This window comes from Brassica napus, chromosome A10 (genome assembly GCF_020379485.1).
Source record: "Brassica napus cultivar Da-Ae chromosome A10, Da-Ae, whole genome shotgun sequence".
In the NCBI taxonomy this organism is placed as follows: Eukaryota; Viridiplantae; Streptophyta; class Magnoliopsida; order Brassicales; family Brassicaceae; genus Brassica; species Brassica napus.
The window spans coordinates 15973008-15990565 of NC_063443.1; the positions used below are offsets into that span (position 1 = coordinate 15973008).

Genomic DNA, 17558 nt, shown 5'->3' on the forward strand with positions numbered 1-17558 from the left:
TCAAGGAATAATTAAGATAACCATTTAAAACAAGTTGAGCCTCATAGGGCGTAGGGAATATACAGTTCAATAAATGCAACAGCAGTAAACTGTAGGCAAGCCAGTAAGGAATAATTTAGAAACTAGATTTAAAAGAATAGATTGAATCTCTTTAAATTAAAAACAAATATCTGTTTAGGGTTAAAAATTCAAGGTTAAAGAGTTGGGATTGAGGATTAATGGTATAACATTATGAATTAGTTTCAAGTCTCATTTGTTAACTCTAAAAAGAAATGGCTGGAGATATCTGTTAACTAACGCCACAATTTGTGGCCCACAAAGAAGAAGCAACGCACTTGCATTACTCTTGATAAATCGAATGCAAAATCATAATAACAACAATTTATCTTATGTAATATTAAAACGAGTCTAAACTCATAATGACCCAACATGCAAAGTAAACTTAAAAAACAAGACAAAAGAAAACACACGAGAACCAGCATCTAAGTAGAGAAAAGGTTTTGGGATTTTAGGTGGTAAGCTCCATGATGGCAGAGACAATATCTCCATCAGCAGCCTTGAGAGCCTTAACAGCCCTTGGCTTAGACACTCCAGCTTGGGTCATCACCAGCTCGATATCCTTAGGCTCCACACCCTCCTCGTCCACCTCTTCATCATCCTGATCACCACCAGCTGCTGCTGCAGCTGCACCGCTGGATGTTTCTCCACCGGAAACCAAGTTGCTGCGGTCCGGAGCCTTGAACTGCTCAGCAGCCTGCGTCTGAAGCTGGGAGCTCAAATCATCGATCTTGGCCTCGCCAAAGATCCCATAAGTATCTGAGGCTGGACTCTTGAACACATCAGGCTTCGATATCACAAACAAGATCTGCATTTATTCAATCCACATTCTACTATGATTAAAAGTTTGCAACTTTGGTAACACAACGAAAGATTAGAATATGAGAAAGAAAGAGACAGACGTTCTTGCTCTTTTTGATGGTGACACGGCTAACACCAGTGATGGGTTTCATTCCAAGCTTAAGCATAGCTTTACGACTCTTTTTCTCGCTTCTGCTTTGCTTAGACCGACCACCAGCCTCTCCATCATGTCCTGCTATTAACAAATCGTCTCAGACATGAGCCTACTTAACTCATTCTATTATTACCAAAACAAGTATCAAAATTTCACCAATCAGGAGCATCTAAATTAAAATGACAAGATGACAACAAAAAAATCAATCAAAGACAATTCTCTGCTAAAACAAGACAGCTTTACCTTCGTCATCCTCGGAATCATCATCATCCTCATCATTATCGTCTTCAACTTCAGGTGTATCGAGCTACAAATCGAAATGAGAAAGAAACAGTAAGTAGACATTTCTTAAACCTGAGAGAGAGAGTGGTGGTTGTTACATCGATCTTCTGCTCTTCTAATTTGGCGGCGAGGATCTCATCTTTCAGTTCGGCAGTCATGTTCTCGAGAGAGCGAGGAGCGAGTAAGAGTGTTGTTGTCGGTGAAGAAACCTTAAAAACCTCTGGGAAAGGAGTTGATTGATGGTGTCTTGTCTAAATTCGTTTTGAAGTTCACCGACTCGCCCCAAACAAAATGACAAAGAAATGAAAATAATAAAAGATGGTTTTCTTCGCCGTCTGTGGGGATCGAACCCACGGCCACGGGATTAAAAGTCACGCGCTCTACCACTGAGCTAAGACGGCTTTGTTGATTGTTACTTTTTTATAGATTTAACTCTTCCTGTGAAAAGACACATGCCTGCTTTAAATTTGTATTTTTCATTGTGTATGACAGACATATACTACTAACACGCAAAATCTGGATGCTGCTTTATATTATTTTCTTTCTGATCCTTTATAAACTACATTAAAAAAAATGTAGTTGAGTCTTCATTGTAGTATATGAAAGGCTTTTTTCTTTATGAACGAAAGCCCTGGCAAATCAAGTAGATCTCTCGAGATGATGGTCTTGTAGCTTTTGGCCTCAACCAAGATGCCTTGTTAAAGATTGGCTTGCATATCCTCGCAAAATCTAAAACATAAAACAGTCTGCATTGTAAGCAAAGAGGAATCATCACGTTCATTGGTACTGTTTTTATAGTTACCTTGAGCATCCTCGCTTTCAAGAAGCTTGATGACAAGATGACCTCCATGCCTAAGCACACCAACACGACTCTCCTCATCACCTCCTTCATCATCATCATCGAGTGACTTAGAGATGGCAGCTTGACCAACAGCCAAATTAAGGGCTCGCATTCCCAGTTCAGCAGAGAGAGCTGCATCTCTACTGGTAATTCCAGTTACTGAGTGACACATATCTGATAGAACCACTGAGAACCCCATATGCTGCACAACAGACCAATCAAGAACAACAAAGAGTAAATAAAGACTCTAACTTTGCATATTCAACCACTTCATTCCATCATCTCTTAAGCATATAATATTCTGAAAAGGTCTAATTATGAAAGAACCTTCACCTGAGGAGATAACTCTCTAATCTTTTGTCTGGGGAAGTTTAAAACATCGGCGCTAATGGTCTGCACTCGAGCATCACACAGTGGAGGAACCTTCACCTTCTGCTCTGAATTTTAAACATAAAGTCAACGACTTTACACAGAGAATGCCAAGAACTGAATCCAAGTTAAAAGCCTCCTCTGACCTTTATATCCATACCAACGACGTTTCCACCACTTCTAAGCGGACCTAAGCTTTGACAAGCAACCTGTAGCAAAAGAACTCAAGTTAACCTTCCTCTGCTCGCAGACTACATGGAAACAAAGTTGGAGCTCTACCTGAAGCCAAGCACCAGGGGCACAACCTAAGTCAAGAACAGAGGAGCCTGGTTTGATGAGCTTGTACTGCTTTTGAATCTGTAGAAGCTGTAGTAGTTGCAAGGAGAGAGAGAGAGAGAGAGAGAGAGATAAGAGTTTATGTAAGAAGAAACAGGGGAGAGTATCGATGTAAATTCACCTTGAAAGCGGAACGAGCGACATAGCCAAGACGTTGAGCTTCTCTGTAGAAGAAGTCAGGCACTCCAGCCCCACTCATCTCCCACCCCCTCTCCGGCGCCGTTAAACCTTTTTTCTTCGGCTTCCCTTTACCTTTTACACCAAAAACCCTTCAACGCCCGCAGTACAATAATATTTTCTTATAAAAAAATATTTTGTTACAACTTACCACATAAATTTTTTTTTTCAAAATTCCCCACATGTTTACATTTTGACAAAACATTTTCTAAAGGTGACTTTTTTTAGGGAACAAAGTGGAATATCATCTTCTTCTTTTTTTCATATTTTTCTAACCATCTATAATGTTCGGAATCTCGGTAAGTGCAACGCATTCGGTTGTTCCGGACCAATCAAATCAAACGAATAGGAAAAAAATTAGGAGTTTTCAAGGTTTTCTTATTGGACTGTTATTGGTTCTATACAATATATTTAGCTAGAAAATGACACTCGTTAGAGTATCTCTCCGTTTATAACCGATTTAGTCCATCAAATTTTTAATTTTAAAATAAATATTTGGTGTTAAAAAAAAACTAGGATTGACAAAGCATCACCGCGCCGCAACAGTTAGAAATTAGGTGTTTGAGTCCTTCTTGAGTCAATATCCCTAATTCTTCTAAGTTTCCCTAAGATGAAGGGTAACACAATTTTTAATCTACCATATTTTGATTAGGTTTTTATACTTTTTTTTGGTTCTTTTCATTGTTTTTTTTTTTCAATTATCGCATTCAAATTGGGTGAATACACATAGATTATTCGATTTCTCTATTAAAAAGAATAAGATTTTGAGTTTTTAGTAACACACGACTTTTTTAACCAAACACTATTTCACTGTTTAATTGGTTAAGATGTGCGCATTTTACAATCAGGCTTATATCCTATTAAAGTTTTTTATTTCTCATTCAATAGAAACTGGTTTTATATATTTTTTCAAAAAAAGAACAATTTTTTTTCAAAAAAAAATTCAATTAATTTGAATATAACGAAATATCAGAAAAAGAAAACATATATTTTCTGTCAATGTTAGTATGACCTTTTGAATAAAAGATATACAAGTCAATATTACCTTTTAACACACAAAACGCGTTGTAATAATACCTCTTAATATATATTATTACCCTTTAAACAAATGCTAGATTTGACCAAAAATGCTATATTTTTTCCTTTCAATTTTATTATTAATTTATTATCTTTTAACACAAAATAAATACGCTGTAATAATACCTGTTAATAATATTAACTTTTAAAAAAAAAACACTAGCTAGATTTGTACTCAAGAATATGCTAGATCTTTTCCGTCATTTTTATTATTACCTTTAAACACAAAATACACACATGACAATTAAAAACTATTTTTTAAATTGATAATATTTGATTTTTTGTAAGGTTAAAAAAGGTTAGAAAATATTTGTTTAGGAAGAAAAAAACGCATATTTGACTGTGAATGTATACATGTGTACATTTCGAAGATATGATTTTTGTATGGAGCAATGAGGGAGTAACAAATGTCAAACATGATAAGATGCAGTTTGACTGTAACAAAATATCCTTATATATATATGGGCATTAAGCAATACCATCAACCACAAAAAAATTACAAGACAGGTAAAAAAAATAAAGAGAGGAGAATCTATGGAGATGGGTGCAGGTAGCAGTTCTAGCGCCAGGCCAAAGAGGAAGAAGGGTATAAGAAAAACGGAGGTCATCAGTTATGAACAAAGCGTGGTGCAATTGTCGAAAGAAGGGAGAAAGACATATATGATTGTGGAGAAAAAACGTAAAAGGCCATTGAACACAATTCGTGGAGCTTACTCAGCCGTCTTTGATAACACATATCCTCAATACAACTGGCTTTACAATGGCTGGCTCGTCGAGGAGCGTCGCATCATGTTGTCAGGCCGACTTTACCGGGTAATGTTTTCTTTCGATCTATATTTTATGTGATGACAATTAGTGGTTCATTTCTTATAGGTATGTTGAACTAAGCGATAGACTGATTTCTAATAAAACAAATCATTGCCCCTGTGAGATCTACATAGTAGATTTAGGTTCTAAGATCTAATACTATGTGTTTTGTGATGGAAAACCTTTTGCTCTTGGGTGCCCTAAAACAACCACAAGTTATATCATGAAACTTAGTGGTATTGTTTCTGGATAAAGTGTCAGTGGTTTATTTGTTATCATTATGTGGAACTAAGCTATATATTAGAAAAAAAATATTTCTTATTGCCATTGTCAACGCGTTCTTTGCAATGTTTCTCCCACATTTTTTACTCCCTGTTTGAAGGTTTTTCATATTCTATATAAAACACCATTTCATTTTCATATAATTTTGTGCAGTACTATTACGATCCAAAGGGGAAAGAGTACAAATTCAGGTACCTAGTGGAGCAGGTTCTCACAAGCATTGGAAAGCATCTGGCTATTAAGAAGCCAGTGGTCATCGTCCTCGACGACTAATGATCTGCTCTTTGCGAATGCTCTTTTGTACCTTGGACAAAAGGAAATTTACCTGTCTTAAATTTGTGTTTTTAATTTGAGGACCACAATATTTAAGATTTCTTGGATGTTATTTGATTAAGGATTCATTGAGTTGTTATTTCAATTATTTGCAAAAACTGATTTTAAGTGACAAGTTTAAACATCTTATTCAAGAACACCATATCAGTTCCATATATTTCTATAATCATTTTACATAAACATTCTAAAACCAATTTGTGAACATGTTTTCGATTGTTCTTGACGTAGTGTAATTCATACGTCCAACACATGGAAACATATGTCAGTCATCTGCATCGAAATTTGATTTTGTTGAGTGAAGTTTTTTTTGCTTATATTTTGTGTAGTAAAGATGATTGATATATACATACATATATATAATATATGGTGGATCCAGTATGTATTCGCTTTATATATAGATAGATATAGTCAGGAGTTCATTTAGTTCGTTTCTGCATACCCAGTTTATGACTTTGCAACCTAGTGTTTTAAACCACAACCACATATAATGTATTTTTAGCTATATAACTAATTTATGTTTTAGTTATTTTGAATTCAAGATACAGTCAATGGACAATCCATGATGTAATTCACCTAATGATAAAAGAGTATTTAGAGTGATCCATCTAACTGGACTGATTATATTTGATGTAGCAAACAAAGATATATGGTTGAACACCAAATACGTATGTCTCCTAAATTTTTTATAAAACAGTTTCTAGTTTTTTAATGTTTCGTCGTCTCGCTTATCCGTTTATGACTCTATGTGCCTATGTGTTAATGGTATGATGATACTATATATAATTAGATAGAGAGTGAACCTATCTTTTCTAATAAGATAAATAGATTATAGATATGACTGTAATTTAATTGATTAAATTGCATTTTAATGTTACCAAAACGTTTACAAAGTAAGCTTTTCCTAAGGAAGTTTACAAAACTGGAACTTTGCCACAGTTAACTACTTATACAAAAGAAGACTCAAACTCAAAGCAAAATTCAAGGGGTGATATGGAAATGCAATAGTGTTCTTCCATGGAAATCAAATGATACGGTCCCTCATGGTGCAATGCAACCAATGTTTGCTTTGATTGAGGTAGTACTGAGCAGAAACCCCAAGCGTTGTATATATATATTACAGCTCCTTCTCTAGTCATCTTGTAACTGTAAGTGAGCACTTGGAGTAACAGCCTCGCAATAGAACAAAGGTTGGCTATGAGACTACATCTTGTAACTGTAAGTGAGCACTTGGAGTAACTGTAAGTGAGCACTTGGAGTAACAGCCTCGTAACAGCCTGGTGGATTTGGCCAGAGATTTTCTCATCCCAAAGAGAGAGAGAGAGAGAGTGGGTGAATGCATTACTCAACAAAGGTTGGCTATGAGACTATATGCTCAGGAAAATCATATAGATTAACAAAAGAGTTTGAAACGAAGAATAAAGACTTCATAACATACAGATTCTAGATCAAGCATGGTCTAAGGAAAAAAAAATACTGTGCAATAGATTGAATGATAAACAAACAACAAAAGAATTTGTCTAAAACTACATATCAATATTTCCAAAAAAAAAAAAATCCAAAAAAATAAAAGAATGTCTTCAAGAACCTACCACCAATACCAATATTATATTACAGAATCAAATCAATTAGAAACTGAAATGAACAGATGTCTTGTTTCTGCCAGGTATGATTAAAATTAGTCTCAAGTTGGAAAAAAAAATGAAAAATAAAAAGCTATGCATCTGTTGTTATGCTCTTTGTACAGTTGCCCACGTTGCTTCCTTTGTCTTCAAGTGAAAGTCATTGTAATTACCCTTCTCCTTCTTTACATGGACGGACCTGACTCAGTCACCATCGTTGCAGCATCTTGATGTTTCCCGTTCTGTTTCGGTGGGTGCTGTGACCAATACCTATGCGATGCCAAGACTCTGTCTAGCAGTTCCTGAGGCACTGGCTCTCCCCTTCGTTGCTGCGGTGATATACTTGCCGTGTGAACCAAGGTTTTCCATTTATCCTGTAATAAATAATCAAAAAGTTAGTAAAACCATCAACTAAGATTCAAAGAGTATATGACTTAAGAATTTTACCTTCAAGTCCACGTAGGTTCGATGACTTTCATTCTCAAAAGAACGCAGCTTCACATCACGCCATCTGTGTAATAAGAGAATGATCATTAGTTGAGACCACAAACAAGTTAATCAGTTTAACCATTATCTTTAGCTGCACTAGACTGCTTACCTTCCAGTCCCAAGTTCCTCAACTGCATTTACTAGAGCTTCTACCTCTGTAACAGAGAACGGTCTCCTGATTCTGCGCTGTGAAAGCTCCGTGCGCTTTGGTTTCTCCTTAAATGGGACAATAGCAAGAGCTTCAGGTTCCAAGGCTGAAACTGAAACCATCGCTCTTGAATCTGATGAAGGTTGTTGTTCATCAGCTGATATGTCCATCTGATATGGAACTAACTCCTGGCTATTATTCTCCACACAATTTGCTGCTGACCTGGCAAGATCAAACGATCTTATATAACTTCACATTGATCCATGCACAGAAGTAAAGCTTGTAGCAGAAAAGGAAAGATATACTAGCCATTAGGTTACTACCTTTCTGACAACTTAGTGGAATCAGTTGGCTTAGACATGACAGGATTTTCAGAGCAAAGAGGTACACTCAGTTTTTCCGGACCAGGCTCCAAGGTGAAGCCAAGGTTGCCTAGATTCTCTCTACACGAAAGACCAGTCTGTGACAGAGTGTTGTTGTCATCTCTAACCTTCCTCCCTTGGACTGTCACTCCTATACTTATTCCATCATCGAGTAAAGCACTGACAGCCTCCATCACAGTTCTCTGTACCCAAAAGTGTTCAGTAACATTGCAGAACCAAAGCATCTAAAGGGAAATACATTTAATCACATACCTTGAGTGAACCTACTGTTGCTGTTTCTGGAACTTCAATAAAAAGCTCCGGAATCCTAAGGGACTTGATGCTGAACTTTACTGCAAGCAATGAAAAAAAAAACATGAGAAGAGAACCACATGTTATCTCTTGGTTCAAAAGGTCTGTGTGAGTTATGAACTGGTCAAGTACCACGTGAGTCCTCTGAATGAAGACCTATTGCGTCAGAGAGAACACCATTTTCTGTTAGCAAAAAAATAATCATGAAATAAGAAAAACATCCAAGCCAGATATGGAAGTATCTGGAGATATATACTGAGACATACCCGATTCTCTCTTTTCAGTTGAATTGGTAACACTTTCACTAGTGATTCCTCCATCAGAATTTACAACCAACCCTTTGTCAGACAATCTTCTCTTCTTATGAAGAGTCTCATGCTTCCGTGGGCTGTAACGACAACATAACTTTCTCTTGCGGTCCAAAGCCTTTACAGAACCATCTACAAAGATATAAACAAGCAGAATAAGAAGTGAGCACAAGCTAAAAAACAATGCATCAAACAATAAGATCTGATACTAACCTGTTTTGGTGCCTTCAAAACACTTGGACCTGTGGACTGCTCTTCTATGTCCAGCCCATGTCAGAGAAGGACTATACGACTTATTACACTTGTCTTTACATTTATAGTATTCACAATAGCTTTCGTCATCATCTCTGCAAACTAACTTAGAACGATTCCTATACTCATTAGGGACACCATCCAGGTGGACTGGTTCGGGACACTGCACATGTAACTGACTTGGATCCTTTAAGCTGATTAAGCCACCGTCTTCCAAGCCGGCATCTACATTATTAACAACACATGTCTCCACAGTGACGCCCCCTGATTCAACATGAAAATCACAATCCTCTTTCTTGTTTCCGCACCCTGCAAGAGGGTTCAGACCACGGCCTCTCTTACAATCAGAAACCTGTGTCTGCTCCAAAGACACGCCGCTAGCGTTTTCGCTAGGTGACTTTGATGAGGCAAGGTTTGCTTGATGTTCTTGCTTGATCTTTCCAGCCAAACGATTCTGATTATAATACCCTTCTTCGAATGCATTGATAGAGTTTGAGGAGGTCTCGCCTTCTTCTTCCTGCAACTTCTCAGCAACATAAGCGAGCAAATCAATTGCTCTCATCATCCCACAGTCAACATCATCTCTCCTCTGACTTGATGGTACCTTCCTCTATAAAAACAGCAAACCCCACAAGTCATCATCAGATACTTTTCTAAAAAGTAAAAAAAAAAAACATTAGAGAAATTAAAAGAATATTTTACCCTGATTGAACGAGGAGCCTTGGGAAAACTGGAGAAATCAAAGTCACTGTATAACATCCTCTTGACCACCATCTCTCAGTTGATGCATATACCAAACACAAAGCTGCAAAAAAGATTCATCAGCACACAACAAAAAAAAAAAAACATTTGAGATCATCTCCACCAAAGTTTAATGTAATAGTTTTGAAACTCATTAGTCTATAGATTTTTGAATGTTAAATGCAAAAATCAGATTAACAACGAACCTGCAAACCCTTCTTGATCATCAACATTTTTTTGAAACTTAAAAGACTCAAATGCCAAAACTTTTTAAAAGAATTTACGTAGAAACAAACAAACAAACAAAAAAAAATGATGTCTTTATCAGATCTTGATAAGGAAAAAAAAACGAAACTTTCTGATGAGAGAAGCCAAATCTTTATTCGAATCATTTACGATCAGAATTCACCAGAACCATCAGAAACAGAATCGAGATGAAGAAAACTAACCAAATCAGGCAGCTAGACTCTGGATCACACAATCTCTGCTCCAGTTGATTACAGATCACGCAAACTGAAAAAAACCCAGTAAATAAAAGGATATATATATATGCTCACGAATCTGATTCAAGAACGCTATACAATGAAAAATTTACCAAAAAATTCGAAGACTTTTAGGAATGAAGATTTGGGGATCAGTCAATCCTCTGTTTTTGTTTTTATCGTTTTTTTTAACTCGTCACCTTCTCACACCAACGAACAAGAGACATTAAACCCTTTCAGAAGAAACCAAAAAACCGGAAACAAAAGCCTTAAACCCCATTTATTATTTTTTCCGCAACGAGAAGAAAATAAAATATTTACCACACAACCGGCTGTGGGCGGTTCTGGGATTTTGTTTTACCCGCTGAAGCCGGTCGCTTAGTCTCTCACTACACGAAACCTATTGGTGGTTACTGTCAGAAAAAGAGTTTATTTTGGGATTTGGATAAAAAAATAATTATTTCATTTATGAGATAAATACCGCGTGGATCCGCACTTTTACTGTTCCGTGCACTTTTAAACATCATTGGTCCACGTGTATTGATTTGCTGATGTGGAAGTTGACCTGGAGTTATTCTCAATTAATTTACCTAAGTGGTTCTCTTCTTTGAATGGCTTTGAACTTTGAAGTCTTAATTATTATGGAGCTTTCGGAATTGGAACAATTCATTTCTTCCCCATAAATGTTTCTCGGAAGCTCCATTTATGAACCTTTTATTGGTCAAATACATACATGTTTGTATTTTGTAAGTTTATTAACCACACTATATTAAATGGTTTACAATAATGAGAAATCGTTTAATATTTGACCAGAGACCAACTACAACTTCCTGCAAGTATCCTGATTTTTCTCCCTATCGTATGAAAAATACGTCACTACAAAAATTAATATACATTTCCTGCCAAGCTAGTAGTACTATAGCTACAATTTATTAATCACCGGATTCCATAGAGTCAGATCATGTGTATCAGGAAGAGACAACACAAGAGTAGAATCTTGCCAAAGTTCTCTCTTCGTATCCCTTTATTTACTTGACTAAACATAATAAATCTATTGTAAATTTAGGATAATCAGTCATCCATTAGTTTTTATAAACATTTTCGTGTTATCTGCTAAGCATATTCCTGGTTATTAGGATTGAAAAAGCATATTCCGAGCTGTACAAAACTGTTATACCACTGGGTATATCAAATAAAATATTCTTCTGTGGACTTTTTATTTATTATAATCTACATGAGATCTAACAACCCAAACATACCATATTCCATTTACTTTGAAATTCAGTTAGCACAAGCTCATCGATGGCGAGATAATATGTATAGTCATAGAGAAACAAGACTTCACATGGTTGATTGTCACACTCATTACATTTGTCTTCGTTTTTTTAATACCCGATAATGGTGGATTTGTATCCATGTCGTTGTATATATAAGAAATCCATGTGTTTGTGTTCCATGTACTCTATATTATATCTTTCGAAAAAATGTACTATATATTATGCACATGTATAATTTGCGAACGTAACATTTCAGATTTTTATAATTCTATTTACGTCGGCGATATATCATACCCCTAGTTGCTCTTCCAGCTCCAAAGTTTAATAATGGTATTATATATACAATTCTGTTTCTTTTCTGTATTGAATAACAGAAATATTGTTATATATGTCAAAATAACATCAAAGTATGTGAATGTATAACAAAGCTAATATCTTATATTATCTTTTCACGTCAGCAGCAAACATATTAAAATCTGCGTATGTGTATATTATGCATGCAGATATACTGAAATACACGGAGACGGAGCTGTGCTGTAAAGTAAGCTACGTTGTTATCTTTCGAGCTAATATGTTAGTATGTCACTGGTACAGTTTTAGGATGCCTAAAATATCAATAGAAAATTCATTTTAAATATCTTAAAGCAAATTTCAGACACAAATATATATAGTTAAAATGTATTTCAATCCCAAGGGAATATCGGCACGAAAACACATGTATAGACGGAAATATCCAAAAAGATCTACATTAACCCAAAAAAAATACGGTTGGACTCCAGACCATTGTGCGCTGACAGCGCAAGTTGTTTTTGTTTCGTCTACAAATAAATATAGTATTTCTTTTACCATTAACAATGTGAAAACATTTATATGATTATACACTATAAATAAGCGTCCAATTATGTTTGATTAATCTCGCATGAGTATACTTTGTCAAATGAATGCAGATTATTATGCTAAACTATATAATTGTAGTATTCCGGTGTGGATTAAAAAAAAGTGGATAAACTAGCGAGTATGTCCAATCAATTTGGTGGATATCATGTCAAAAAATTGATTTGTCAAAGTTGGCATGTATATATGCATTAGGTAGAACAACATCCGGTAATTAGTTCTGTCAACGATTAGCTTTTTAGTTCTCTCAACGATAGCACTCTAAGTTGGTTACAATACCAAATCTTTGACATTTTTTAGGTTATTATATTCAGCATGTCGCATGGAACAATATCTAGTATTTATATATGAAAAGAAAAGGGAATCGAAGAAGAATAGATCTGGCCTTTACTCAGTTGCGAGTTCGTTTGCTGGAGCAGCTTTCATCTTTTGTTTCTTTTTATTTATCTCTCTGTCACCAAGTTGAAGTAAAGCAATCATCACGAGTCATCACATGGTTTCTCATATTCTGGCGATATTTCGAAATTGATAAAAGACTCTCAATATCTTAAAATTTACCCTAACTCATCTGGATATCACATTTCCTTCAAGGCTGTATATGTATTCGTTGATGTTTTGACACATATATAAAATTTACTCGACATGTCAACTTGGAATGATTATCTAATCAAATTAAATCCTCTTTAGTGTAAATCATCTCCCAATCTATTTTATGAACACAATTTCAGCTTATAATAACTAATAAGTATAGAAGTATTCAATATTTTGTTCGGCCAGATCTTTGTATTGTTTGTTAGAGCAATTCCATTGGTTAGAAACTGTAAAAAATTCTAAAAGAAAAAGAAAATTAGTATTATAATAATTTAATTAAGTTTTATTTTAAAAAACCAATCAAAACATCTATTCCATCATATCTAAATGATCCTCTAAAGTCCTAGACGGTTTCTTAAAATTTTTGAAATCGGAACTTTTGTGTATCTTCTCTTCTAATTTTGTTATTATTTCTTTTTATTTAAAAATTTAGAACTCCTTTAGAGTCCACCGTTAAAAACGATCTTATCATTATGAGCAGATTTAAAGCATTCTTAGTTCTTAACAATTCAATATAGATATTTTTAATGTAGTTAGATTAAATAATAAGACTTTAATAAAACTGACCGATAGCTAAAACACAAATGGTTGTACGGTTTCTTAAACATCTCTTTTTAGATACTACTTTTTTTGCTCACTTCTTTTTTTAAAATTTTCAATTATTTTAATGAGTTAAGGACTCTTCTTCGTTCTTCCATTCTTCCGTTGAAGTTGGTCTTAGAGGTGTGATCCGTTTCATATTTCTTCCTTTTACATAGTAAATGAAAAGTCAACAGAGAGGAATATTATTTAAATAATGCTTGTGGATAAGTGATGACGTATAAACCTTGAGCTAATCCTTAAAATTTTAAGCTACTACGATAAAATCATTCATTTAGTCAGTACACTTAAAATTATTTTGTTACTTTTTCATTTAAATAAATTCATTCTCTATTGTAAACTACTCAATTCATATACTTTCTGTGTTTCATAATAAATGATATTTTAGAAAAAAAATATTATTTCAAAATATATGATGTTTTAATATTTTTATATTATTTTGAGTTTTATTGAAAACCGTGTAACCAATTAGATGTTGTAATAATTTTGGATGATTTTTAAATTATATTTTTAAAACTATTTTTTAAAGAAAAATAATTTTTTTAATTTTTGTGTACCAAAAAATAACATCATCTATTATAAACTAAGTATATGGCTTAAAATCTTGTTAGGTTAGTAGTACGATCTATTAATAATAAAATAATGTGGGCATTAAATGGGAAGAGGATGCGTGAGTAATGAAGATACCCCAGTAGTTCAACTGTTCAAGTAACCTTTTTGACTAAAGTGGAAAGCATTGCGTGAAAAACAATCTGTAACCGTCAACTGTGACTTAACTACAAAATTAAAAAAAAAAAAAAAAGAAGAAGAATTGAAACGTAAAAAGGGTTTCCCCGTGCCAAAAGAGAAAAAAATATGCGGCAAAGAATCTGATGATTACAATTTACAAACTCATATATCTTTGATGAAATCATTTATATATTTGAGACATTGGGTGCGAAATAGTTGGCCTATTTCAAACCTTGAACTCTTTCTTGGTTGAGGTTGATGTTACACATGGGCTTGCCCCATCTCACCATTACGGTTGGACTTTTTAAGAGTGGAATAAGGATCTGTTTTTGGGTTTAACATGAGACAATAGGTAGACCTTCAGTGTACCATATTTATCGGATTGGCTTCAACCTCATTGTAATCAGCCGAGACGCCATGGACCATCTTAAGTGCTGAAATAGATTCTTTTCGGGGAAAACAAATCTTGCTGGGAATATAGGTCATTCAAAACATCTTTTTTTAATATCAGGAGATTCGAGGCCTACACTCGTAATTTTCACAAACTCGAAACCACAATAAATAATATTAGTTTCGTCAAAGCCGTCACTCGAACTAAAGTTCGAACCTTTGACATATTGACAAAATTCATTTCCAATTTAGATATGACCACTGGTTAACTATTCACTTATTAATTATTATGCAGCACAAGACCATTTTTTTCAAAGAAGCTTTATCAATCTCAAAATGAAATATGACTGTTTTCTAAAGTTGTGTGCGGTAACAAGTTTTGAATAATGACAATGACATACAATAGTCTTATGATATGTTGTTACGTTTCAACCACCAAGATAAAGTGATGTTAGGTTTGAGAGCCGTTGATCGAGGTGGAGGGACAATTACGTTGGTAGAATACATATCTACCAAGTTGCCATACAAAGACGAAATCATACATAAGAAAGCCACGGTCGTAAGAATACACAATACCCAATAAACACACTAAGTGTATTTACAATCAAATACATAGCATGACAACAGAGCTGTCCTTCACAACATTGACACACAAGAGTCAAAACGCTTACTACCTGTTTCAGACATTTCGACTTTACATAAATTACATTAGTCCTTAGTACCAAGCATACATTATCTAAATCAACAACCAATCATCAGCATTCCCAATGATACCGATGATCCACAACAAACCTTAAAAAAAGCCGAAAGCGAGATATTGCTGCTGATCCAAAAGAGAGTTTCGGATACTTGAAGCAGCATCATCAATCACTTATGTTCTAGACAATCATCAATAGAGAAACCAAATACCTATCTCTTCTTGATTCATCTTCTCTCAAGAGGAGCAATCAGGACACCGTATCAACCCATTCTCATTACACTCGGGACACCTCTTGTGCCTATCTTCATCCTCATCATACAGTTTCTTACTCCCACTACAATTCGAACACGGAATAAACCTAGCGTCCCCACAACAACGGCACACAAACCCCGGCTCCCTCACGGGAAACAGCTTAAGGATCTTCGCTAGCTCACCGATCTCGAACAAACTCTTGACCACGTCAGCACCACCAACATGCTTCCCCATTATAAAAACCTGAGGCAACGAGACGCTACTCTTCTCCCCCATCGCGATCTGAAGCTCCTTCTTGTAAGCAGAGTCCATCGAAACATCGCGCTCGTCGATCCACACCCTAAACCCTCTGAAGATCATCCTAACTGAATAACAATCCTCGTAGGTTCGTCTGATCCCTCTCAGGCTCGTGAAATACACCACGATCCTGTCCTCCGTCCCGGGGAGACGGATCACTGAGTTGTTTAGGCTTAGAAACGGGGATAACCGCGATTCGGATAGAACCGATTTGTTTGATTTCAGCTTCTGAGGATGATCGGGTGTTGCTGAGGTTGGTTTGGAGGAGGATTTGGAGCCTTCGAATAGTCTGCAGAGGTTCTTGACTTTGCCTTTGAGAGAGGTTTCGACGACGGTTTCGACGGGGTGGTAGAATTTGGTGATGGAGGTGGTTCGGTTGAGAGAAGGATTGAGGCTGTGTGATTTGGGGGTTGAATCCGTTGGTCTGTGGCCGTGGATTGTGAGCGACCTGTTGAAGAAGGAAGAGGACGATTTCGTCTTATCTGCCATTGATTGAGCTAACACAATCACGAAACACCTTTCGGCGGCGGCGGCGGCGGCTGTTGTTGTTGCGAGACCTAGACTAGTCAACGAAATTCAAAACCCTAGGATCAACAATTCAAATGGATCTAGAGAGAAATTGAGAAACGGAATAAGAGAATATTCGCCTTACCGATGGATCACCCACACAAGGAAGAATCAGGTACTCTGATTATATGACAATCGGGAGTACGTTTTCCAGCTGAGAAGATCTCACCTATGATCAATGAAGACGATGATGATGATGATGATGATTCTGGATTTCCCCTTTCCTTTTGTTGTTGATTTCTTGCGGAGAAGAAAATGTGGATGAGGAGAGCTCCCAATTAGCTTCTTTTTTTTTGTTGGCTTTGTTGTAAAGCAAATAATTATTCTGTTTTCTTTTGTTGTTGTTTTCCTGTCAAATTATAAATGTTTTTCAAGAATTATCGTTATGCCTTTTTAAAGGCTTTGTTGATTTTTTTTTTTTTTTAATTTGATGCATCCAGGAGGAGGAGGAAAGAAGTGGAATAAAATAAAATAAAATGAATTTGCGAGGAAAATGTCGTTTATTCATAAAACGCGGCTGGTGTATTATAATCCTTATACTGTTTTTCTCATGGTTAAAATTGTGGGAGAAACCTTATCAGAAAAGCTAATATTTTTAATTTAAATGGGCCTTAGTTGGGCCTAAAATATGGCCTTTACTCTTTGGGTTACTGTAACAAGCTAGAAAAAACTCAAAAAGGTTTTGTAAAGGGAGAGAAGGAAGAAACGTGAGGCGAGTCTTAACGTAAAGAGTCTAGTCTCGTCTCGTCTCGTCTTGTCTTTCTATCCCTCTTTCTTTTTCTTCTTTGGTGATTTCATCGATCACAGTGGATGAGTGTTGAATTGCTTCGAGATAGACACTCAAGTTTCAAAATGAAAGGTAAGTGACCCATTTTTTTTTTTTTTTTGGTCAAAGTAAGTGACCCCATTATCTTTAAAAAACAGATGGAAGAAAAGAGAAGAAACACAACTTTAGTTAGTCAACAAAAGGAAACGTGGGTCCCCAGTAGAACTGGCAAAACCTCCAAATGTGGCAAAAAGGTATCATGCAAA

The 17558-nt window shown here is 35.6% G+C and overlaps 4 protein-coding genes, 1 long non-coding RNA gene and 1 other non-coding gene across 8 annotated transcripts; 1 reads left to right on the forward strand and 5 right to left on the reverse strand.

Moving 5' to 3' along the window:
* Positions 1-372: 372 nt before the first annotated feature.
* LOC106372261 (nascent polypeptide-associated complex subunit alpha-like protein 3) lies at positions 373-1579 on the reverse strand. Of its 2 annotated transcripts, none has more exons than XM_013812431.3 (4): positions 1393-1579; positions 1256-1319; positions 960-1090; positions 373-865 (listed from the first exon to the last, which is right to left on the reverse strand). In XM_013812431.3, exons 1-4 carry the CDS (start codon positions 1450-1452, stop codon positions 509-511), a joined length of 612 nt encoding a protein of 203 aa, XP_013667885.1. In that variant the 5' UTR covers positions 1453-1579; the 3' UTR covers positions 373-508. The 2 variants fall into 2 exon arrangements, with proteins under 2 accessions (XP_013667885.1, XP_022564867.1); XM_022709146.2 differs by having other exon boundaries at positions 960-1093; positions 1393-1575.
* Positions 1580-1623: 44 nt separating this feature from the next.
* TRNAK-UUU lies at positions 1624-1695 on the reverse strand. Its single transcript has one exon. It is a non-coding gene; the product is annotated as a tRNA-Lys (tRNA).
* Positions 1696-1800: 105 nt separating this feature from the next.
* On the reverse strand, positions 1801-3132 carry LOC106370597 (ribosomal RNA large subunit methyltransferase E). The gene is made up of 6 exons (XM_013810599.3): positions 2962-3132; positions 2784-2870; positions 2651-2713; positions 2469-2567; positions 2097-2337; positions 1801-2023 (listed from the first exon to the last, which is right to left on the reverse strand). Exons 1-6 carry the CDS (start codon positions 3037-3039, stop codon positions 1911-1913), a joined length of 681 nt encoding a protein of 226 aa, XP_013666053.1. The 5' UTR covers positions 3040-3132; the 3' UTR covers positions 1801-1910.
* Positions 3133-3261: 129 nt separating this feature from the next.
* On the forward strand, positions 3262-7104 carry LOC106369917. The gene is made up of 2 exons (XR_007316991.1): positions 3262-4907; positions 5337-7104. It is a non-coding gene; the product is annotated as an uncharacterized LOC106369917 (long non-coding RNA).
* LOC125579038 (telomere repeat-binding protein 4-like) lies at positions 7081-10878 on the reverse strand. The gene is made up of 11 exons (XM_048742331.1): positions 10343-10878; positions 10197-10260; positions 9709-9811; positions 8968-9616; positions 8713-8886; positions 8579-8629; positions 8408-8487; positions 8096-8337; positions 7734-7994; positions 7583-7646; positions 7081-7509 (listed from the first exon to the last, which is right to left on the reverse strand). Exons 3-11 carry the CDS (start codon positions 9778-9780, stop codon positions 7321-7323), a joined length of 1782 nt encoding a protein of 593 aa, XP_048598288.1. The 5' UTR covers positions 9781-9811; positions 10197-10260; positions 10343-10878; the 3' UTR covers positions 7081-7320.
* A 4389-nt stretch (positions 10879-15267) lies between these two features.
* BNACNNG56140D (uncharacterized protein At5g39865) lies at positions 15268-16959 on the reverse strand. 2 transcript variants are annotated; one of them, XM_013812438.3, is made up of 2 exons: positions 16612-16959; positions 15268-16521 (listed from the first exon to the last, which is right to left on the reverse strand). In XM_013812438.3, exon 2 carries the CDS (start codon positions 16446-16448, stop codon positions 15645-15647), a length of 804 nt encoding a protein of 267 aa, XP_013667892.2. In that variant the 5' UTR covers positions 16449-16521; positions 16612-16959; the 3' UTR covers positions 15268-15644. The 2 variants fall into 2 exon arrangements, with proteins under 2 accessions (XP_013667892.2, XP_013667891.2); XM_013812437.3 differs by having other exon boundaries at positions 15268-16516; positions 16612-16893.
* Between the last annotated feature and the right edge of the window lie 599 nt (positions 16960-17558).